General features: G+C 40.9%; 1 protein-coding gene across 2 annotated transcripts in view; it reads right to left on the bottom strand.

The window, feature by feature from the left end:
* Nucleotides 1–25,339, bottom strand: part of ADGRV1 (adhesion G protein-coupled receptor V1) — a 603,645-nt gene that overhangs the window by 442,480 nt on the left and 135,826 nt on the right. For both annotated transcript variants that reach the window (XM_089313009.1, XM_089313008.1), the window contains 13 exons: nucleotides 21,227–21,357; nucleotides 20,549–20,648; nucleotides 19,574–19,753; nucleotides 18,802–18,965; nucleotides 15,830–15,923; nucleotides 12,920–12,998; nucleotides 12,677–12,815; nucleotides 9,543–9,684; nucleotides 6,506–6,768; nucleotides 3,843–4,018; nucleotides 1,907–2,031; nucleotides 319–476; nucleotides 85–231 (listed from right to left, as the gene is read on the bottom strand). In XM_089313009.1, the coding sequence (XP_089169135.1) occupies nucleotides 85–231; nucleotides 319–476; nucleotides 1,907–2,031; nucleotides 3,843–4,018; nucleotides 6,506–6,768; nucleotides 9,543–9,684; nucleotides 12,677–12,815; nucleotides 12,920–12,998; nucleotides 15,830–15,923; nucleotides 18,802–18,965; nucleotides 19,574–19,753; nucleotides 20,549–20,648; nucleotides 21,227–21,357 (1,898 nt within the window). The remainder of the gene's footprint in view (nucleotides 1–84; nucleotides 232–318; nucleotides 477–1,906; nucleotides 2,032–3,842; nucleotides 4,019–6,505; nucleotides 6,769–9,542; nucleotides 9,685–12,676; nucleotides 12,816–12,919; nucleotides 12,999–15,829; nucleotides 15,924–18,801; nucleotides 18,966–19,573; nucleotides 19,754–20,548; nucleotides 20,649–21,226; nucleotides 21,358–25,339) is intronic.

Genomic DNA, 25,339 nt, shown 5'->3' with positions numbered 1-25,339 from the left:
ATTATCATCCATTTGGTTCAGTCTTAGAAATCTTAATTTCTTTTAAATAAAAATTCTAAGCTATGAAAAATTGAATATTTTTACCAGCAATAATTTGAATCCTGATGTGAATGTATATACATTGTTAATCGAAGACTTTTCTTCATTTCTTCCTTCCTGAGTAATGACAATGTATGTGGAAGCACCAATACTGAAGGCCTCGCACGTTTTAGCGTTTTCTATGTTTAAATCCTAGGACGTGAGGAATAACCGTAACTCACAAGGCATCCAAACTTTACCTGCACGTTTTATGTGATCTATAAAACAAGTGACGTTTACCTCAACTGGTGTAAAAACCCCTTGCCACCGGTAAACAGTGACAGACGAGCTTCTTAACATTATACCATATACTGACTCTTCCAAATTCAGAAAACACCAGCCAGACGCTGACTCTTCCAGAAAACTTTGAAATATGGAAAGCACAGCATTCGTTCCCCCTGAGAAAAACAAATCATGATTTACTACTGTATACTCTGCTCCAAGCCTTATCTACACTACTTTACGGTTACTTGAATGGGTTGGTTACTAGAAATCAAATTCTGTCCACAGGGTGTGTGTGTGTGTGTGTGTGCGTGTGTGTGCACGCGCGCGCACGCAAGCACATGCATAAGAAAGCGACAAGGTAGAAAACTTTAGTAACTGAAAATAATTTTAAAAAACAAGTTGATTACATGCTGTCTATACCCATACAGACTTTTCCAATGTGTGTATATATATATATATATATATATATTTTTTTTTTTGGACAGGCAGAGTGGACAGTAAGAGAGAGAGACAGAGAGAAAGGTTTTCCTTTGCCATTGGTTCACCCTCCAATGGCCGCCACAGCCGGTGCACCGCGCTGATCCGATGGCAGGAGCCAGGTACTTATCCTGGTCTCCCATGGGGTGCAGGGCCCAAGCACTTGGGCCATCCTCCACTGCACTCCCGGGCCACAGCAGAGAGCTGGCCTGGAAGAGGGGCAACCGGGACAGAATCCGGCGCCCCGACCAGGACTAGAACCTGGTGTGCCAGCGCCGCAAGGTGGAGGATTAGCCTAGTGAGCCGGTCTTTCCAATGTTTATATTAAGATAAATACTAACTGTGCATTTCAAAGGGTCAGTGCTATGGTGCAATGGGTTAAGCCACCACTTGAGATGCCAGCATTTGAGTCCTGATTGCTCCACTTTCAATCCAGCATCCCACTAATGCACCTGGGAGGGCAGCAGAAGATGGTGCGAGTGCTTGAGCCCCTGCCGCCCACGTGGGAGACCTGGATGGAGCTGGTGCAACCATTTGGGGAGTGAACCAGTGCACAAAGGAAATCTGCGTGTCTGTCACTGTCACTCTGCCTTTCAAATAACACAAATATTAAAGGGGAATGTACTGAATGTTATCAACTTTAAAGATGATGAAAATATGTGTAAAAGAAATAATAGATATTCTTTAAAGAAAGATGCTGAATGTTAGGTGTTTTCAACTTACACCAGTAACTTGAAAATGTTTTTTGCCTCAAAAGCTTCCCAATCTCATACTCTTCCCACTCAATTTTTCTGTAATTAATCCCCACTCATCGTTTGATGTTAGATCAAACATAAATACTCCTTGGAAGAATTCCCTCATGTTCTGTCAGTATCTCCCCATTAAAATGTTTATTATAGTGTTTGAAGTACATATTTATTTTTACTTATTTGGTTCATTTCCATCATCCCTAAAGCGTAATCTCCACAAGCTCAATACTATGGAGGCTCATGACAGACTCAATACATATCTGAGGATGCAAGAAAATAATTCAATTTCTGTTCTCCATTTGCAATAGAGCTATAACTAAGTCTTATATATGCAATATTTGGTTACAGAACTTTTTTCGCAAAATATCAAAACATACTCATTCCAAACGCTGTTTCAGATACCGTCTCCCATTCCACACTCACGGCCAAATCAATGCCATTGGTACGTGACACATTCAAATACACCGTCCTGTTGGCTTCTTCGATGTCTATAGAGGTGGCTCTAAAAGAAAAAAATAGGATTGTGGAAAGCAGATGAAGAATGTAATTTCTATGTGTTTAAAATTTGGAACATGTTGCTAGGATCTACTTGATACACTTTTAAATTTTACAAATTCCAGGGTGAGATTCATTAATATCCAGAGGATTAGACTCCCAAGAGACAAAATATTCACTGATGAAGATTTTTCCAAAGTACAGATGAAACACTGATACTAAGATCCTAAGAACACACTGAGAGTCTGTAACCCCCCCCAAAAACAAACTGTCATTTCTAAGTTTCATCACACAGAAGTCAAAAATTCTGAAAATTCTTAGTCTATTAAGAAAGTGTGCCTGTTAACATATTTTAAGACCAAAAATAAATATTTGTCAGCTTCTAAGGGCAATCTTTTTAAAGTGATATGCTAACATGTATTTGAACAGTCATTCAACTCGAACAGTTAAGTAGTTTATATCATTTATTTTATTTATTGATTGATTTGAAAGAAATACAGAGAAAAGGAGAGAAAGAGAGGGAGAGATCTTTCATTGGCTGGTTCACTCCCCCTAACGGCTGCAATGGCCAGGGCTGGGTCAGGCTTAAGCCAGGAGCCTCTTCTGGGTCTCCCACATGGGTAAAGGGGCACAAGGACTTGGGCCATCTTCCACTAATTCCCAGACCATAGCAGAGAGCTGGATCTGAAGTAGAAAAGCCAGGACTCGACCAACACATATATGAGATGCTGGCACTGCAGGTGGAGGCTTAACCTACGCCATAGCACTGGCCCTGCTTTTTGACAGTGTGACCTTAATATAAAGTCTAATAACATCACACACAATACATCTGGGATTTGGATGCTTGCTGTTACGAGAGGTCATATGGTCTCTCATGGTCTACCTTACTGAGTCCTCTGTAAAAGTCTCTTGTGGGGCCAGCAATGTGGTGTAAAAGGTTAAGCCTCAGCTTGCAATGTATGCATCCCATATGGGCACCGGTTCAAGTCCTGGCTACTCCACTTCCAATCCAGCTCTCTGCTGAGCACCTGGGAAAGCAGTGGAAGATGGCCCAAGTGCTTGGACCCCTGGCATCCTAGTGGGAGTCCCGGAAGAAGTTCCTGGCTTTGGCCTGGCCCAGACCCAGCCATAGAGACCATTTCGGGGGAGAACCAACAGATTGAAGATCTCTGTCTCCTTCTCTGTATGTCTGCCTTTCAAATAAATTAGTAAGTCTTTAAAATAAAGCCTCTTGTAATCAGAAACCCAGAAGAAAAAAGAATTGTGTCTCTCTGTTGCTACAAATATAGTTTTGTAAAACTTTGTTTTATAACCTTGTTAAACCAATGATGACGAATGTTAAACCACTATAGTTTTATTTATCTGGTTACTTTAAAATTTGCTGTATGTGGATGAAACGGTCATTTCTCCATTCAATTACTCTTCATAGCACTGTCTATATTCCCACTAACCTAGGGTCTTTTTGCTTTTTACTGATTAAACTTATTATTCAGGGAAGTATTAAGCCTTTTTACTCTAATTTCATTTTAATATATTATCTCAAAAACAAACAAAAGAACGGGAGAAGGGAGGTGGGTGGGAAGGAGAAAAAGTTATTATGCTTTTAGAATTGCACCTACAACTCACATTCAATCTATTAATAACTAAAAATTATACTTTTAAAGTTTGAAGAGAAAATTCATGAATGTATCCCATGTACTTTTTTAAATATCTTTGCTGCAAAAAAAAATTAGAAATCCATTCCCTTCTGCATTTTCATGTGTCAATAACTATTTCCTGAGCTTTAGAAGTGATAATTTCCTTATACGTAAACTATACCTATTTTCAACTGTAGAGATACTGAATAGCCCCAAAGGAGCCTGGTTTTGCAAAACTGTTATCAGGGTTTGAACACGTTCCCCTAGTCTAGCACCTCCGGTTGGATTAAACAAGGTACAAACAAAATGCTCATCCATTTCTGGTTCCGTGTCTAATATGGCAGATATGTGTAGAACCTGAAAACAAAATCAGAAGTTACTGGAATCAGTATTTTTGCCATACATACATAGAAAAATTTATTAAACATTTTAAAACAAAATAATATGCTTTGAGAAATATCACCTATTTTTATTTAATACAGATCTCCAAATGTGATGGTTTCCAAGTTACTACTTTTGGGGTATTAACATTGTCACAGTGTCTAAAAAATAAATATTTATGGTACTGAAAACAGCACCAATTTAAAAAATTCAACCTCCTTTCATCTTTGCAAACTTTTTATCCTACCCTGGACATACACCTTCACTTGTCTCACTCTAGTGTGTTAAGTAGTAGTCATCGTCAGAGCAGGCACAAGCTGGGAACAGCCCCAATGTGCACCTACAGGAGAGCGGAAGGACAAGCCGAAGAGTTCTCAGTGCAGGACAGCTCGGCTGTGAAACAGAACCACGAGGCTTGCAGCCAGAGATCCCAGAAATTACGCCGAGACACAGAAACCAAGTGTCACTGACTACACAGAGCATGATTCTCTTTGAACAAAGCCCATGCACCAGCCTAAGGGGTCTTCAGTGACAGAAATCGGCCAAGAGCTTCCTCAAGAAGGGGCAAGCCCAAGGTACAACGGGGACAGGTCTGGGGAATGGCGATGTGAAATCTGAATGCAGGTGTATAGCGGCTTTTCCCCCCATAACCTCCCTCTCACCCGCAACTATCCCATCTCCCACTCCCTCTCCCATCCCATTCTTCATCAAGATTCATTTTCAATTATCTTTATATGACGCTATATACTTTAAAGCCTGAGTATGAGGGCTGGCGCTGTGGCATAGTTGGCTAAGCCTTCCTCTGCAGCAACCACATTCCATATGGGCGCCAGTTCAAGTCCCAGCTGCTCCTCTTCCTATGCAGCTCTCTGCTATGGCCTGGGAAAGCAATGGAAGATGACCCAAGTGCTTGGGGCCCTGCACCCATGTGGGAAACCCAAAAGAAGCTCCTAGCTTTGGACTGGCCCAGCTCCAGCCATTTGGGGAGCAAACCAGTGGATGGAGTACCTTTCTCTCTGCCTCTGCCTCTCTAACTCTACCTCTCAAATCAATAAATAAAATTTTTAAAGTCTCTGTATGGTTTATACTTCAACATTTAAGTATGTGCAACAAAAGCTGTTCTGTAGGTTTAAAAATTGTATTTGCTCTAATGTTTGTCAAAATAAATTATTTAATCACTCAGTGATTAAATTCTTTTAAGAAAAAAGTTAGAGTAATTTAGAATGTACAAGACCAGCATAGCAGGTTAAAGCTAAGCTGCGGCCGGCAATGCTGGAATTCTTCATCAGATCTCTGGTTGGGGTCCTGCTTGCTCCGCTTCCAATGCAGCTCCCTGCCAATGTGTCTGGGAAAGCAGCAGCAGGCGGTCCAAGTGCTCAAGCCCCTGCCACCCATGTGGGAGACATGAATGGAGCTCCAGGTTCCTGGATTCAGCCCAGAACTGTTGTGGCCATTTGAGAAATGAGCCAGCAAATGGGAAGATGTTTCTTTTGTGCTCTCTCTCCCCATCCCTCCCTCCACTTTTTCTGTCACTCTCCCCTTCAAATAAGTCCATCTTTTGTAAAAAGAAATTTAAGAGCAATGTCTGTGTCAGTATTTGCATATGGCTCTACTCTACGGCAGGCTTCTGCACCTGCACCCTTTATACACTGCAAACTGCCTTAGCACGGCCACATGGTTCATCTAATGTCTTCACCTCCCTACTAAGCTGGCAGGTTTTTGTTTTGTTTTGTTTTGTTTTGTTTTTTTGACAGGCAGAGTTAGAGAGAGAGACAGAGTTATAGACACAGAGAGAAAGGTCTTCCTTTTTCCGCTGGTTCACTCCCCAAATGGCTGCTACGGCTGGTGTACTGCGCCGATCCGAAGCCAGGAGCCAGGTGCTTCCTCCTGGTCTCCCATGCGGGTGCAGGGCCCAAACACTTGGACCATCCTCCACTGCCCTCCTGGGCCATAGCAGAGAGCTGGACTGGAAGAGGAGCAACCGGGACTAGTACCCGGGGTGCTGGCGCTGCAGGTGCAGGATTAGCCTAGTGAGCCACGGCACCAGCCTGTTTTGTTTTTTTTCCTTTGGAAGATCTAGGGTACTCCCCTGAGAGATCATTATTTTGTAAATACTAAGAATGGGGGCCAGCATTGTGGCACAGCAGCTTAAGGTACCTATGACACCATCACCCCATATGAAAGCCAGTTCAATTCCCAGCTGCTCCATTTTCAATCTAGATCTCTGCTCATATGCCTGGGAAAGCAGCAGCTAGCCCAGGTGTTTGGGCTCCTGCCACCCACATCAGAGACATGGAAGAATCTCCTGGCTCCTAGCTTTGGACAGGCCCAGCCTTGACCTTTGCAGCCATTTGGGGTGTGAACCAGCAGGTGAATGATGTCTCTTTAATTCTGCCTTTCAAATATTTAAAATCTTAAATACTAAAAATAACCTCCCACTGTCACTGAAGAGTCATGCCATACCTTGACTCGAACGCCCTCTTCTAAAACAACATAGCCCCTGGAAGGAGTCAGATCAGTCGACTCTGCTGAGGAGTTCACTTCCGTCACGAGGAACTGAACTGTCACCGTTCCAAACAGTCCTTGCGCAGGCTCCCGCACCACGTACAGCACTGCCACACTCTCCTGTACGTAGAGCGCCGTCGGTTCTCTCAGAAAGAAGTGCTCAGTGTTGTTGAATGACAGCACTCCAGGGCCATCGTCATTAGCAAGGACAGTAACTAAGGCTGTCAAAATAAAACATTGGAACAATCAACGAAAACGGGACAGGTTTCACTGGATATTCGGCTCTTTACCCAACATGAGCATTTCAAGACCACCTGAAAAATGAGGGAATTTTTCAAAAGCATTTAGTAAAATTCCATGTTCACTCTTTTACAATATATGAACATTCCTACAAGTCAATAAAAGCAAAACCAATGGAAAGTGAAAAAGGCATATAAAAAACAGAACTTTAAAAAACTTGGATCAAGTTCACTAACAGAAATTAAGAAAAATATATAATACAGCCATATATTTTTCATTTATTAGAATATAAAAATTTAGAGAATAGGTGGCCAGTGTCATGGCATAGTGCATTAAGCCACCACCTGCAACAGTTCAAGTCCCACCAGCTCCACTTGCCCGCCATCTCCCTGCTAACGCACCTGAGAAAGTAGCAGAAGATGGCCCAAGTGGTTGGGCCCCTGCACCCACGTGGGAGACCCAGATGGAGTTCCAGGCTCCTGGCTTTTGCCTGCCCCAGCCCCAGCCATTGCCAACATTTGAGGGGAGAACCGGGAGATGGAAGACATCTCTCACTCTGCCCTTCAAATAAAGAAATCTTAAAAAATATTTTAGATAATATGGACATTGCTGCTTAGGATGTAGAGAAACTGTTATAAGAACATATTGCAGTGCAGGTAAAAACAGAAGGCAGCTGAGGCGATTCCTTCCCACTCAACATGCTTCTGCTCTACCGACTGTCCTAATTGCCCTCAAATACTAAGATTTAGATACAAGATGTTTTGTGGAAACTGCATTAAAGTTTGGAAATAGTCTAACAGCCAATTAATGACACACTATGAAATTACACACTGGGGACAGCATTGTGGCCAGAAGGTTAAGCCACTGCCTGTGACATTGACATCTCATATAAGCACTGGTTTGAACCCTTGCTACCTCACCTCTGAACCAGCTCCCTGCTAATATGCCTGGGAAATCAGGGGAAGACGGCCTGAGTGCTTGGCTCCTGGCTTTGGCCTGGTTTGGCTTAGCCATTGTATCCATTTGGGGAGTGAACCAGCAAATCAAAGATCCTTGTCTTTCAGTTAAGTAAATCATAAACAGAGAAAGACAAAGATGAAGAACAAGAAGAAATAATTACTCTCCAAGTAGTATTCTGAGAAAGAAATTTCTATTTAATTGGATAATTACAAGCAAAAGGTAACTTTGACAAAGCCCAATAATACATTCCTGCTTCCTACTCATGGTGGAGGCAGGTGACCTTCACACTTCCAATTAGGGTTGTAGAGGACTTTGGGGAATGCTGCACACACTCTCTTCCCTGTCAGCTGGATGCAGAAGAATGGTGGTGACCTCAGCTAGGGATGTTCCGTAACATGAGCCTTGGGAGGTAGCCAACATTCCCTATAGCAAGAGACAGGGCTCAGCACACCGAGTCCTGGTGTCTAAGGGCAGAGGCAACTGCCCTATCAAACTCAATGAACACAGGGCCATCGCTGTGGCGTAGTGGGTGAAGCTGCCGCCTGCAGTGCCGGCATCCCATATATGGTGCCAGTTCTAGTCCTGGCTACTCCACTTCTGATCCAGCTCTCTGCTATAGCCTGGGAAAGTGGTGGAAGATTGCCCAAGTGCTTGGGCTCTAGCACTTGTGTGGGAGACCCAGAAGAAGCTCCTGGCTTTGGATAGGCCCAGCTCCAGCTGTTGTGGCCATTTGGGGAGTGAACAGCAGATGAAAGACCTTCCTATCTCTCCCTCTCACTGTAACTCTACCTCTCAAATAAAAATCTGAAAAAAAAAAAAACAACTCAATGATTCAGTAAATTACCTCATTTAAGTCTATTTGATTCGGGTTTTCTCTTTCTAGCCAGACAATTCTTAGGGAACACACAGTATTCATTGTACAGCTCTGCTCTACAACAATACGATTATACCTCAAACAAGCTTTTTGAATTTGAAAGAATTCTCACAGCCTCAAAAATAGATTCCTAGAGACTTAGAAATACCAATTTATTTCATCAAAATAGCAATGAAAGTAAAAACCAGTCCTTGGGTCTCTCAAGATTCCTTTATGGTTTTCACTACAAATCAAGGCTTTTCACATAAAGGCCAATAACGTAGGAATACAAAGGTTAAGTTCCTTAAAAATCCCAATACCCAATCAGTGGTTAAAACAGGTGGCTGAAGAACCAGTCAACATCCAGTCCTCCAAACGCACTTGGGCTTACCTATCACTTGAAGGAGTTTGAGTGAGATTAAGAACTCTTCCAACCCTTGAGTTCTCCTTTGTCTCTTTTTTTCACTTGTCTAGGTAGCCAGCATTACACCTAACTGGATGATTTTCAGTAATAATGCCAAACGGTTCCAAGTCAAGCATCTGTCTGAGCCATCAATACAGCCTGAATCTATGTGGAACTAGCACAACTCTTAGATGACACTGAAGCAGCTACCTTCATTGCTTCGACTGTCGCACAGGGAATTGAAGAACTCAAATCCCAAAGGACAGCTGTCGACATTTACAAATTAAATACCATCTGTAACTGGGGAAAATGACTATTACCCTCAGTACTAGTCTTTTTAATTATGTACACACATACATACATAAACACACACAGGCCAGAAGCACTGTTCCACTGACAGCGGAATTTTGAAATGCTTAAGCTTAATATTTTACTCTAAACATATGAAACCATCAAGAGTTCTAATTCCTTTAAAATGGACCCCATATTAGGAAATCAGCCTGAAAGACAGGGGCAGTATATAAGAAATTATCAGTTACCTATTGTATTCTCCCCCAGCTCTAGTCCAGGAGAAGGATTAGTTAAAATCAGCTGGAATTTTTCGTCTCCTTCTGGAATGTCATCATTAAGAATCATGATGTCAATATGTTTATACCTTTCTCCATCAGCAAAATGAAGAATCTGGTCAAAAAGGCGAAAGTAGAAACCATTATATTTAAATCCACTCAGCTTTTATATAATGTTTGGAAAGAAATGCAATAGCGTTGTGAACGTAAAGTATAAGCTATTTACAGGGATTTTTTTCTTTATATTCTGCATCCTCTATTTTTAAATTGATAAAACTATGCGTAGAAAATTAAAGTGATGAAGAAAGAGAAGGAAGTTAACATTTGGTTCAGGAATAAATGGCATGAAGAAACGAAATAAAAATTTTACAACACCAAAGGTGCTCCAATAAAGCCAAAACAATGAAATGAAGGAATTAAAGTTTTCAGGAATCATAAGAAACACTTTAGGAGGGTTATCTGATGACAAATCATTTAACGAAATAGCTTCTGTTGTCCAGTATCCAATATTGCACTAAAATAGTTAGTAAATACAGAACAATTTTAAAAACAGTATTGACAGTCAAATTTATATTATTTACCAAAACAATGACAGGAACTATCCTACCACAAGAATAATCTGCCCAGGGCCAGCGCTGTGGTGTAGTGGGTAAAGCCGCCGCCTGCAATGCTGGCTTCCCATATGGGCCCTGGTTCAAGTCCCGGCTGATTCACTTCCGATGCAGCTCTCTGCTGTGGCCTGGGAAAGCAGTGGAAGATGGCCCAAGCCCTTGGGCCCCTGAACCCACATGGGAGACCCAGAAGCAGCTCCTGGCTTCAGATCAGCACAGCTCTGGCCATTGCAGCCAACTGGGGAGTAAACTAGCAGATGGAAGACCTCTCTCTCACTCTGCCTCTGCCTCTCCTCCTCTCCCTGTGTAGCTCCAACTTTCAAATCAACCTATCAATCTTTAAAAAAATAATCTGCGCAAATGCACTGAAGGATATATAATGTTATAGATTAATGTGTTTTACAAGACTTAAATCATTGTGATTCTGAATAAATAAGGGCCATAAAATAATTCACATATTTCCACAACCAACTAATCTTTGACAAAGGAGCTAAAATCAACACCTGAAGAAAGAACAGTATCTTCAACAAACGGTACTAGGAAAATTGGATCTCCATATGAGGTATGAAGACCTCTACCTTACACCTGAGGGAGATAAACCCACAATGGATATAGAGGATCTAAACCTACAACCTGATAACATCAAGTTACTAGAGGCGAACACTGCGGAAACTCTGCAAGACACTGACATAGGAGAAGACTTCTTGGAAAACAACTCAGAGGCACAGGCAATCAAAGCCAAAATTGACAAATGGGATTACACCAAAATGAGAAGCTTCTGTACTGCAAAACCACTCAGCAAAGTCAAGAGGCAACCAACAGAATGGGAGAAGTTATGTGCAACCTATGCAACTGATAAAGGGTTAATAACCAGAATTTTTAAAGAGCTCAAGAAATTCAACAACAAAACAACCCCAGTAAGAAATGGGCAGAAGACATGGACATTTTTCAAAGAATGAAATTCAAATGGTCAACAGATACAAGAAAAAATGCTAAAGACCATCAGCCATCAGGGAAATGAAAATCAAAACCACAATGAGGTTTCCCCTCAGCTCAGTTAGAATGGCTCTCATACAGAAATCAACAAATGCTGGTGAAAATGTAGGGGAAAAGGTAACCTAACCCACTGTTGGTGAGAACGCAAACCAGTATAGCTGTTGTGGGAGACAGTATGGAGATGACTCAGAAATCTGAACATAGACTTGTCATACGACCCAGCCATCCTATTCATGGAAATTTACCCAAAGGAAATGAAATCAGCATGTGAAGAGCGATCTGTACCCTCCAGTTTATCGCAGCTCAGTTCACAATAGCTAAGACATGGAATCAAGCCAGATACCCACCAACCAATATCTGAATGAAGAAAATGTGGTATATACACACTATGGAATACTACTCAGCCATAAAAAATGAAATCCTGTCTTTCACAACAAAATGAATGCAACTAGAAACCACTATACTTAGCAAAATAAGCTAGTCCCAAAAAGACAAATATGTTTTCCCTGATCTGTGGTAACTAACAGAGTACAAACTAATGTAATATATATGAGCAAAATTACATTTTGAGAATTGACTGTTGTTCAGTCTTTATCTCTACTGTTGAACAGGGTTTTTTTTTTGTTAAGATTTTATTTATTTAAGAGGCAGAGGTACAGATAATAAAAAGCAAAGACAGAGAAAAGTCTTCCATCTGCTGGTTCACTCCCTAAATGCCTGCAATGTTCAGAGCTGAACCTACCCAAAGCCAGGAGCTTCTTCCATGTCTCCCATATGGGTTAGGGGGCCCAATCACCTGGGCCACCTTTTACTGCTTTCCCAGGCCATAGCAGAGAGCTGGATTGAACGAGGAGTAGCCAGGACTAGAACCAGTGCCCATACGAGATGCCGGCACCACAGGTGGAGATTAACCTACTGCACCACAGCATCAGCCCCATAGGAAGTTTTTTTTCCTTCTAGCTATTTGTTGAATTCCTTACTTTGAGGAAGGCTAATCTTATGATTATAAAATAAACTGTGGGCAGGCACTGTGGCGTAGCGGGTAAAGCCACCGCCTGCCCTGCCAGCATCCCATATGGGTGTCCGTTCAAGTCCCAGCGGCTTCATTTCTGATTTAGATCTCTGCTATAGCCTGGGAAAGCAGTAGAAGATGGCCCAAGTTCTTGAGCCCCTGGCACCTGCTTGAAAAACCCAGAAGAGCTCCTGGCTCCTGGCTTCAGATGGGCCCAGCAATGGCTGTTGTGGCCATCTGGGGAATGAACCAGTGAATGGAAGACTTCTTTCCTCCTCTATAACTCTCTGCCTTTCAAATAAAACTACCTTTAAAAAATAAAGTATGTCACTATAAAAATTCAAAGAATAACAAAGGGGATAGACAGGAAACACCCCTATGCTTCTAAATCTGTAGTTATGAAACACATGAAATTTGTTCACCTTAGGTAAATATTTTTAAAAAATAATAATTTGCAAAAGTCACCTGCAAAAAAATTTGAGACCCACCATTGGGGTAAAGATGTAATCCAGCCCCAGCTGTGCTTCCAAATTCTGGGCATAGGCGAACAAGGCAACACGGCCCAGGGCCGCTCTGCTCCTCTGGGCTACCAAGGTGAGACTTCCGTGGGTTTCATTTACTTCAAACCTACAACAAAGTACAGGGAACATTCCTTTTTCTCCCTTACAAGCTTCTGTTAGCAGATAAAGAATCAAACTCAGAAGAGGGCACCCACACAGCCACAGACTCACCTGTTTTGTTGCCACTCGATAATACCACGGGCACCGTCATTGGCATCAATAGTAATCTGTGCAGTCAAGCCTTCTGAATCTAAAAAATCAAAGCCCTCTTGTAAAATAAGCATAACTGATTAAAAATAACTGTGTGACATATAAAGACAGTTTGAGATTATATCATTCCTCTTTCATAGGTATTATTAACATCACTTAAAAGATTTTAAGCAAATAGAGACAATTGATATTTGGTAAGAACAGATTTTGCTATTAAGAGCCTCTGATTTGTAGAAATTTAATCAACTTAGCCTGAAATCAAGCAACTGAAATAATGGTTTTGTTTCTACTATTTTTATTAATTAAAAACACTTGGCATCTCTATTCTACAATATAGCCTTTCAGGAAGAAAGTGGGAACTCCTAGAAGTAGAAAGAACAAGAAAGGAAGAAAACTAAATGGATTGAGAGAGAGAGAGAGAGAGGACTAATAAATACAGGTGTGGAAAGGAAGCAGAGGGAGTGTGAGCGAGGGAGTGCCACAATGACAGTAGAGAAAGTTAGAGAAAGTTTGGTCAAAGAGAGTAATTTTGAAGTAAACCTCCCCTACCCTTTTTTATTTGTATTCTCTCCATCTAGTTCACTATATTCCCAGTCCCTCCTAGTCAGTCTGGAAATACTAACACTGTTACTGTTGGGCTTTTTTCTTTAAGACTTTACCTGTTGAATTTCAGAGGTGCTACTGTAGCCCAGGACACTTGATGACAGCCGCTGGGGTGGGCAAGTGTGCTGTTCTCGAGGGTAAGAAGCACATTACTGTGCAGCAGCCAATATAAAATCTGGACCTCTGCCCATCAGACCAGATGCTGAACAGCAGCGATTTCAAAACCAGAGCACAGCACTGCAGCCCAACTCCACCTACCACTTCCTAGCAATACCACTGGGGACGTGCTACTTAGCTTCTCTCAATGATACATTTTCAAATAGTGGTATAATAAAAATTGACTATTTCCTTTCATTTTTTTAAAATATTATATTTGTGAGGCAGAAATGGGAGAGAAAGAAAAAGATCCCATCCACTGGTTTATTCCTCCACTGCCCACAAAGGTCAAGGCTGGGCTGGAGCCCAAGCCAGGAACTCTAACCAGGTCTCCCCTGTGGCTGGCAGGAACCCAACTACTTGAGCCATCACTGCTGCCTCCCAAGGTCTGCATTAGCAGGAGGTCAAGTCAGGAGTCGAAGCCAGGTACCAAACCCAGGTACTCTGACGTAGGCTATGGGCGTTTTGCCCCGTGTCTTAACCACAAGGCTAAATGCCTACCCTGCAATATTTTCGAAGTTGTCACACAGACTGAGAAGTAAAGGAGGGGAGTCCATTCTGCAAAGCCTGTCACAGAGACTGATTTCTTTTTGCCCACATCTCGTAACCACGAGACAAAGGCAAGTGCAAAGAACGGGCCATCAAAGGAGGAGGTACCTTTCTCTGAAGGGAGGAGAGAACTTCCACTTTGATTATGGCCTCGTCTAAATAAGGTCAGAATTTGTGAATATAAGAGGCTTCCATAGCCTTGGCAGCTCATGACAAGAGCCTCAGGTGATTACTGACGTCATAGAGTGTCAACTGTTAAATCAACAATGGGAGTCACTGTGCACTTACTTCCTATGTAGGATCTCTGTCCTTAATGTGTTGTACTATGTGAATTAACGGTATAACTAGTATTCAAATAGTACTTTGTAATTTGTGTGTCCGTGTGGGCACAAACTGTTGAAATCTTTAGTTAGTATACACTAAGTTAATCTTCCGTATATAAAGCTAATTAAAAATGAATCTTAATGAAGAATGGGATGAGAGACAGAGTAGGAGATGGGATGGTTTGTAGGTGGGAGGGTGGTTATAGGAGGGAAAAAAACCGCTATTCAAAAGCTGTACTTTTTAAATTTATATTTATTAAATCTTTGTTTTTGTTTTTTTTTTTTTTTTAAAGAGACAAGGTGGCCAGCACCACAGCTCAATAGGCTAATCCTCTGCCTGTGGTGCCGGCACACCGGGTTCTAGTCCCGGTCGCCCCTCTTCCAGTCCAGCTCTCTGCTGTGGCCCGGGAGGGCAGTGGAGGATGGCCCAAGTGCCTGGGCCCTGCACCCACACGGGAGACCAGGAGAAGCACCTGGCTCCTGGCTTTGGATCAGCGTGGTGCGCCGGCCACAGTGTGCCAGCTGCAGCAGCCATTGGAGGGTGAACCAATGGTAAAAGGAAGACCTTTCTCTCTGTCTCTCTCTCTCTCTCACTGTCCACTCTGCCTGTCCAAAAAAAAAAAAAAGACAAGGGCAGCTCACCTTCCTGTTTCTCACCTCCATCCCACACTGCATTGCCCTTGCCAAAGCTTCAGACAAAACTTCCCAATAGTCAATGTCCAAACCACAACCGGGAATTTGTGTTTAAATATAAGAATGCATATTTTTAAAGGAATCTACAAAAATCAGTATGAAAGTTCAAGTTTTACCTTTCAGTCTGTAATGAATTAATTGAGCCTTTTCTAAAAGCATGGAAAGAAAAAGATCAAAGGTCAAAAAAGCAGAGAACACAGCAGACAGACAAAAGCTGTATACCCTAGTAGAGGCAAAACTTTGGCAAGTTCAGAGATCCAATGAAAATGGCTAATCAAATTCTAAAGGAAAATACCTTCCAAAGGACTTACTTTGAGGATTACAAATTGGTTATAAACCAGTTGTAGATTTTAAAGAGCATCACACTGTAATTCTTAATGTCTTTATCCCATCCATTGTACAAGACTGCAATGAAAGTCACTAAAACAAGTCTAAAAGCCTGTTTTATTTACACATGTAATTGAGATTAACAAGCATCACAATGTTCGCTTCTGATTAAAGTTCTTTTATTTGAAATGAATAAAAAGCAAACAAAATCCCATCATACCTAGTCTGGGAGGAAATGAAGTTAATGGGGCCATGATAAGTTCAACAGAAGTTAAATTCACCAGGAAGTATTCTTCCAGCTCCGGTATATCATCCTGCAAAAATATACTCTTTAATTCCTTTCATTACGCTGACAAAGGAATTACCCTTCATAAATGCTTTTAGAATTATCTCAAATATATACAATAACAGAGAAAATTAAAATCCACATAAAGATACTTAAAATAGAAAAAATAATCATGAAAGGATTAAACTCTGCCTGCTTGTGTAGGAAGTTACTGAATCACATGAAACCATTGAAACATTGAGACATTTTTAAGTTATATAAACCAGCTACAAACCTATCTTAAACAAAAAAGTCTAAATTACCTTAATATCCAACAATTAGACTGAGGAACTGAAAGACACCATCAAAAAATACAGGCTTCACAGTTATGGAGACCTAATACCAAATTCTACTATTTTACAAGTATTATTTAAATTCTAGGGCCTCATTTCTACATTCTTTCTAATAGTAATTATTTTGGGATGCAGTTGTAATATTGTTTGAAAATAATGTGATTGTGGCCTACATGGAATGCTTTATATATTTATTAAAAATTGCTAGTCTACACAATAGCCATAAAAACCAAATGGATGCCCAACACAAAAGGATTAGCAAAACCCACATCCAGGCACACCCCCACATACACACACACAGGTGGGTACTTCAAAAAGCTCATAGAAAACAGAACTTAAAAAGTTTACTTTAGTGCAAAACATTTTTAAATCCATGTATACGAGGTCTTTGAACGTTCATGGAAATGCATTGATTTCCAAATCGTTCCACATCAAAAGAGACGTCTTTTTACTTCAAGTTTCCACAAGCTCTCTGAAGATCCCTCATACGTGTCTACACACACATGGAGTATCAGTACATACGCACCGACCTACACTTTTGTCTTCATTGTATTTAATGGAGATATGTTCCCATGTGAAAACACTCAGTGAAGATCAGTCTCCAGATGATACTGTGTAGTACAGGGACCAACTTGAGCTACAGATGTGCAATATGAAAGAACTGTGTTCCTGCTGTGCCAACTGCCCCAAATCCCATGCCCCTGCCCCCAGGGCAGCTGACCTCTGAGTGAACAGACCCTAATACTCTAAACCTATTGCTATTCAGGCAGAATAAATGGTTGCAGAGACACAAAGAAAAGTGGGATTGAAAGTCCATGTTCCAAAACTGGACCTAGGAGTGGATTTTAGTTTATCAGTTAAGACACATCCCACAGGTGAGTGCATGGTTTGATTCCTGGCTTCTGACTCCAGCTTCCTGCCATTGCAAACCCTGGGAGGCAGTGGTAATGGCTCAAATGAATGGGTTCCAGCCACCTATGTGGGAGATGTGGGTGGAATCCCTGGCTCTCAGCTCTGGCACAGGTTGAGCTATTGCAGGCATTTGAGGAATAAACCAGTAGGTAGGAGCCCTCTGTCATACTCTTTCTTTCCTCCCTCAGTCTCTCACAAAGATTTTCAAAAAATGTTTTAACCAGCACTGTGATGTAGAGGGTAAAGCTACCACTTGCCACACCGGCATCCCACATGGGCATCAGTTTGAGTCCCAGCTGCTCCAATTCCAATCCAGTTCTCTGCTAATGCGCCTGGGAAAGCTGCAGAAGATGGCCCCTGCACCCAAGGAGGAGAGCAGATGAAGCTCCTGGCCTTGGATAGGCCCAGCTCGGGCCGCTGCAACCATTTGGGGAGTGGACAAGGAGATGGAAGATTGCCTGTCTCTGCCTCTCCTTTCAGATAAATAAATCTTTAGAAACATTTTTCTAAGCTAGACCTGGGAAGACAGGAAGGGGGACTATAAGCTTTCTACTCTAAAATTAACAGAACTAGGAAACAGAACCAGTCTTTATTACATTTGGTTTATAGATTACACATTTGAACGATGACCTACCTGCACTAAATTCACATCTGTGTTACATGTCCCATCCTGACAATACTCCCTTTCATTTTATAGCTTAACAGTTCTCAAAATATTATACCAGGTCACAGTGCCACAGAAATCAAAAAATTATTACCAACTTTAGATGGTTTATATTATAGTTTTGTAAAAGTAAAAAGCTTCTGAGAGGATAAAAACTTTTTAAAATGCTTTCTCCAAAACACATAGTAATTCCAGATTTTTTTCCCCAAATGCATTCTTATTTTCTCTCCCCAACCTCCACTTCAACACCATGTCCTACCGCCTGCCCTATGTGTTATGTTTATAAACCTCTTGGTAGCCGAAACATTAAATCCCAAGACAGCCCGAGATCTTACAATATGAAAGATCATGTGAGAAAGCAATTTCAGTCACCAGGGATTACTTTAAGCTCTGGCTGTGATCACATTTTATGCCATCAGCCTCTAGTGCGTTCCCCCACTATCTCTAATTTAATCAATCCCACCAGAGAAAGATTCTAGCCTACATGGACTTGCTGGTCCAGTGAAAAATCTGGAAGCATCAAAAAGCTGCTTTGAAATCTCTTAGGCCAATGCCATCCCAAAGGGAATTGCCTTAACAAAATTCTCTTTATCACAAGGTGTTTTTATAAAAAATATAATGAACAGTAGCCCTGCCTATCTCAACAAGGGAAGCCCCAAGGTGGTTTAAGAAAGGAAAGTCATGAGCAGCAATAAGTTGATAAGCAGTAAGTAATAAAGCACCAGCAGGGAGATCAGAACGATCAGAAATAAATTCACCAAGTTTCTGGAGATTATAGTTGTAGAGTAGACAAACCTTGTATTAAATTTTTAAGTAGAGAACTAGAATTATCAGATTATGCTAGGCTTCATAAAATCTTACGTCCTAAAACGCAAAGCTTTTAAAAGTCACTTACTAAGTGTTACTACTTCTGTTACGGATAGAATATTCCACCAAGTTCTACTTCCGTGCAGTCACTTCAGGTTTAGTAACAACAGCAGGACAGTTACGAGTTTTACCTCGAGGATAGTAATGTTGATGGCGGCTGCTGTTTCCCCTTCTTCTAAAATCAGAAAGGCAGTTACAGGGACGAAGTCAACTTCTGGCTCTGCTAGGTTTCCTTCTGTTTGGTTCTTCAGACTTAACATTCCTGGAACCGTGGCATAGGTGACATTGACAGAACCTAAATGAATCCGTTGCGAAAAGGCCTTATGATTAAACTGGTTAAATGTCTCAGTGTGAACATTTTGCCTTTCACAGAATCGCTTGCTTGACCCAATTCCCCACTGCTTCCTACACCCATCCAAGGTCTTTCCATGAGGTGGCTCAGTGATGTCCTGGTCTGAGCAAGGCACATTTCACTTCCTCTAGACTTTGAGTTTGGCAATGTGATTTCCTTTGGCCAATGGTACGAGGGGAAAAGCGGTGATGTGCTAGCTCTCAGCCTAGACCTCCAGGGCCTTTGTGGGTTCTCCATTGCTATCTTGCACCTCTACTGGTCACAGGAGAAGAACCAGACCCAAACGGAGCAATGCGAGCCCTGGCCATGCCCAGCTCTGATCAGTGGGCCGCAGCCAGGCTATGCCGCTGAGATTTCATGGTTGGTTGCTACACAGCATTTCTGAACAAGGGTCATTCCTGTCATCTTTCCAAAAATAAGCTGTGAAGTTCTCTCCTGAATTAATAAAGAGTACGCTTTTCCTGGCCCCGGTTGACTTTGGCAATGCCTCTCATCCACAATATTAAGTAGCACTTGCCTGGAAAACCCGTTCATTTTAGAGTGACACAAACCTAGAGATCCGAATTCTCTGTTGATGAAAAGCTGAATTGTTACGTTAGCCTCTTGCACTAAACGGAATCGTGATGAAAGAGCAAAATTTACAACTCCATGTGGCTCATCACTGGCTTCCACCGTCAGGGCGGCCACGTATCCTTGAGCATCAAGCAGAGCTGTTCCCGCGGCTGGTACTCCTGAAAGCGTACATCAAGAGATCTAATGGTAATGTTGGCATTGGTTTCCAAATACTGACAACCTAACCCCACACTTGAGTCATTCTCTCAAAGAAACCAGGTCAGGGCAAGCACTGTGGAGTAGTAGGCTAAGCCTGCACCGGCATCCCACGTGGGCACCAGTTCATGTCCCGGCTGCTCCTCTTCTGATCCAGCTCCCTGCTATGGCCTAGGAAAGCAATGGAAGATGGCCCAAGTTCTTGGGCCCCTGCACCGCATGGGAGACCTGAAAGAAGCTCTTGCGTTCAGATCCGCTTAGCTCCAGCCATTGGGGCATTTAGGGAGTGAACCAGTGATGGAAGACCTTTCTCCCTGCCTTTCAAGTACATAAATCTTTTTTTAAAAATGGAAATGCATCTGAGGTTGGTATTGTGGTACAGAGGGCTAAGCCACCACACGAGGATGCCAGCATTCAACATGGGTCCCAGTTCAAACCCTGGCTGCCCCACTTCCATCTCCCTGCTAACGCAGGTGGGAAAGCAGTCTAAGTTGTCCCAAGTATTTGGTGCCCTGCTACCTCTATGAGACCCTCAGATGAAGTTCCAGCCTTCTGAATTTGGCCTAGCCCAGTCCTGGTCATTGTAGCCATTTGAGGAATGAATTCAATCCAAGATCTCTCTAACTCTGCCTTTTCAAATAAAGCTTTAAAAAATAAAAAGTTGACATGCATCTAATTGTTAAACACAGAGACGGCAACTACTATTTCTTTTATAAAAAGAGACATCAGGAAAAATTTCAAATTGAATTCTGAATTACCTTGTGTCTTGACATCATACAGAATGACTTGGTATACTTCTTTCTCTTCAGGTATCTTGTCATCCAACAAATGCACAAATATAGTTTTATTCAATGACCCCTATGTCAAACAGAAAGAAACCCAGCCCTCTATTGTTATTGATCAACCTCCTACATTTATTGGCCTTATAAATTTTTCATCCAAATGTATTTCTATTTAAACAATTATGTGGCTTAAAAAAAAAAAAAAAAAAAAAAAGAAACTGCTCATTCATGTGAAAACAGAATTAAAGTAGACAGAGTAACTGTGGAAGATCTTGAATGTTCAGCTCGTAAATATCAATCTTATCAATGAACAATTAGCATTATTGAAAATTTCAGACAAAGCAGCAAGTTGGGGGAGATTTCTACAGCAGTGATGAATACACAACATGAAGCAGGAAAAGGAAGACTTGTTACAGGGATCCTGGCTCTGAGACCATTGTAGTCCTCAAGCCATAAAGTAGCAAAGCCTTGTCTTAATATTGAGGCAAAAGAAATGGAGGGAGAAAGGACACATCAAAGACTGTATAACCAGTGGTGTGGACAAGAGAAAAAGCTAACGATGACAACACAGTGCTGCTGATTTTCTATCCCATGGTCTTCAGAATATGCTGTTCGCTCTCTAAATATTAGTAAAGTTGTACCTTGTGGTATTACCTCCGGAAAGAAGAGTTCTCCAGTCAAGTTGGCAAAAGTGAACTCCAGATTTTGTCCAGTAATTCTCCAGTTAACAGAAACATTTCCCCGGCCAGGGGGTGTTCTTATCACATGGAATTGCAAAATCTCCCCTGCAAGTACAATGTACAGATTGAATGCTGAATGACAAGTGAATTTAACATTTGAACTCAACAAAACCAAGCATGCAACTAGAACAGCACCTTTTCTAAGAACATGACAAACGGGCTGTATTGAATTTTCTGGAAGCTTTATACATGCTTATTGCTTATTAACACAGGAATCTCACTTCAAATAATATTTCCATTTAATGAAACTTCTGGTAGTCTAACACGTACAAGTTACAAAAGCACACACTTAAATGGAAACACGAACTTGAACACACTCCAAAACATGCACCAGAACATCAGTGTTCTGTAAATTCAAGAAAATAGTCTTCATGGTCAAAACTTGTGGGAACACAAGTAAGTTCTTCCCTCACTTCTCAAAAGGACACAAATTCCTTACACTGATATGCAATGTGATTTTACACAATGCATGCATTAAAGTGCTTGCAAATACCTGAAAATCACATTTCTTTAGATTGTCACTTACATACACCATCAATGATTTTGTTTTATAAAAAGAAATACAAAGGACAGGTGTCAAGCCTGTACATCAAGTCTGTAACTGCAAAGCTACAGCTTATTCTTTCTGGAAAATTGAGGGCTGTTCGATATTTTCTAGTCCTGACTTTTATCCCCATAGACTACTTGACAAAATGGACAGAAATCATGATAGTCATTTATTTAGAATTGCTAATAGTGGAAAGTAAGTTTCCACAGCGCATTCTCATGGCCATGTGGTAGGCTGAAAATATGCTCGGAGCACGCGTTTTATATGATGATGAGCTCAAGTGAAAGTATGCTAACAAACCGCGTCACTAAAAATCATCATGAAAATCGGACTTGAAAAGCTATAAAAGATGATGTTTGTTGACATATCATGGAAATTCATCAATATTAGAAATCATTTTACTCAGTTACACAAGTGTCTTCTGAGTATATTAAAATCTTACAACATTCTTCAAAGCAAAATAAACATTTTTCAAATGTTTGTTAAATGATTTTTTAATTATTTCTAAAGATAAACACAAGCAAATATTTCCAGTAGAAGTTTCTTAACTGTCATGAATTTAGAGACTAATTTTAATTACTAACAAATTGAATGTCTATTAAATTCAAAAACACAAAACTTCAGTATACTAAATTGTTCTGAGTGTACAGAATATAAGAAGGCAAAAGCATCAGACTCTCAAAAAACATGTTTAAGCATTTCAATACAAAAAAATGTAGTCAGACTATGTGTTGGATTTTTTAATCATTTTTTATTTTAGATCTAGGGAAAGACAGACCAACAGATAGAGTGTCCATTCACTGATTCACTCCCTAAATGTCTACAATGACCAGGGGTGGGCAGACACCAAAGCAGGAAGCAAAAAGATGCAACGTAGGGGTCCACTTACTTGAGCAGACACTGCTGCTCTGGGGGAGGTGGGGGGCAGGAGCTGGAGTCAGAAACCAGAGCCAGGAATCGAACCCAAGCACTCTCAAGTGGCTTAATCACTAGGCTCACCCTGCTCCCTGGATACTTATCACTTCATAAGCATATAGGTACTTGTAGATAGGAATCTGATTTTCCCAAGACTGGGTGTAACTAAAAGAGCCATAATTGACAGTGTATCACTGAGTTTTAATGCTTGTATAATTCATATGAACTATAAACATTGCTGTAAAAATCTATATTCTTCCTATTGTGCACACAGAATTTTTTACAGATCAAGTATGTATTGAGAAATAAAGTTTATTATTGAAAAGCACAGAGACATCTTGGGGTGATAACGCTGTTTCAGCTACTCTGCTGTCTAGTGACACAAACATGTTCAGAGAATCCCAGTTCTCAACTTTTTGAAATCACAAAATCTGTCAGCTCAAAAAACATTGTGAGTTTGATCGAATGTTAAAAATGCAAAGAACACACAAATGGCAAGAAGATAAAATGTAGGTAGATTCCTATTGAAGGAGATCCTATAAACATAATTCAGTTGCAAGCTTGTACATAAAGACTTAGAAATATACCACTTTAAGGTAAAAATAAAAATCCTAGTCAGGAATAAAGCAAAATCTTCCTTCAGACTTACTATGTGGAAAAAATACCTGAAGTCTAATACTACTTAATAAACCTCACCTCTGAAAATTTAACAAGTTAACCTTGGAAGTAACTTGCAAGAAATTATTCCAAGAAAACAATTTGAAGCATGACAGACACACACATAAATATGGGTCAAAGTATTTCTTGAACACATCATCTTGGTAAGGTAATCGCAAATGCATCCAATCAGCCAACAAGAAGAGCATGAGAATTCTCTAAGCAATAATGCAAATGGAAGTATTGAACCTACTGCTTTAAAACAGACTCAGGAAGCAGATCTACTTAGATGCCTCCTGGGCAAAAACAAGTCGGTAGAGCAGGCTATTGTCTGTGTGAAGAGCCATGGAAGGACACCAGAGAAACTCAGAAAGGACTGCTTAGTCTCCTGTGTCTAAGGGCAAGCGGAGGCAGAGAGTCCTAGCCAGGGTTTGCTCTAGCTACCAGCTAGCAAACATTTACTAGGTGCTAAGCTCTCCTCCAGTTTCTGCCAAGGGGAACAGACTGCAGAGGGCCTGTACCTAACCAAGAGTCTGACTAGATTACTGGAAAAATCATCTTGATAGAAAATCCAGAGTCCATCAAAAGCAGGGGGCACATTTTAACCCTTAAGCAGAAGACTTATCAAGTCGTGTCTAGGCTTGCCTAGCACAGAGAAAGAACACAACTGAAAAAATGTATTTAAATAACCCTAAGATTTTTACCCACTTATTCCTCAAACTGATTCTTTTTACAATGACAAAAACCAACAAAGTGGATAAACATAATGGAAAAGATAAAAAACAAATTTTAATGTACATGTTCACATGGCATAATATACCACCAAAATTGACCACACCCTATGACTGAAGGAAAATGGTTTAAAAATGTATAGGAACATGAAAAATGTGAAGCCCATACTGTGAGTATGAGTAGTTAAAAATAAAGTTAAGTGTTTCTAATATGGATAGCCTATATATAGTTTTGAAAAGAATCACATTCATCTTTCAAATCTTTGCAAAGAAAAAGTATTCATGCTATCTCCAGAAAAAGGAAAAAGAACATAATTCCAATGAACCTAATTGTGATGCAGCTGAGGGTGTGAGTAAAACCCCTAACACAGACCTACAGAGAGCACATCCATCATTCTCAATTTCTAAATTTGTCCATTACATTTGAAATAAATATTTACCACTCTCCAATTGTTTTAGAATCAAAACACAGGAATAAGATTCCATAGAACGCCATACGTTATTAAACACTAAGGCAATCCTTCCCCATGAATCAAAAAGGCGTTCTTGAGCCAGAAGTACAGCATGGCCCACACTTTAAATCTAATCACATAAATGAACACTCCAAACACTAGGCCAAAAGCAGTATTAACACTGCTAAAAGCTCACCCAACAAGATTTTTTCCACTATTAGTTTAGTAAATATCTCTGAATCACCATGAAGTTTTCATTCATTCACTTTGGGAAACTCATCCGGAGACATATTTTCTATGCAGTTTTCATAGTAATATAAAGACAACATACACAAAATACTGAATTCCTGAGGCCCAATATGTATTTGAAAAAAAAAATTACTTTATACTCAAGAAAAAGAGTTAGGGAAAAGAAAGTAAGCGGGGCGGGGTGGGGAGGAGCCGCTCTCTTCCACCCCTGCCCCCTTTTTATAAGAAACCATAAAAAACACATTCTCCTGGGAACTGATGCAGATCCTATCTCCTTGGTCTCTCTTCCCAGCTGGCTTGCCTCACCCTGCCCTACAGAGCTTCATGCTGTACCCATAATTACGGCATTTCTTCTTCAGTCCACAAACACTACATTCACAAAGCTGACTGCAACTGGCACCATTGAAAATCCAGATTTCATCTCTAATCTGAAAGTTTGGTTCCCTCGCACGAGACCTGGCTATACCAACTGTTAT

The sequence above is a fragment of the Oryctolagus cuniculus genome, chromosome 14 (genome assembly GCF_051225735.1).
Source record: "Oryctolagus cuniculus isolate XC-2025 breed Fujian yellow rabbit chromosome 14, ASM5122573v1, whole genome shotgun sequence".
NCBI lineage: Eukaryota > Metazoa > Chordata > Mammalia > Lagomorpha > Leporidae > Oryctolagus > Oryctolagus cuniculus.
The sequence above is the reverse complement of the archived record's forward strand: the minus strand, read 5'-3'. Positions and strand labels throughout refer to the sequence as shown.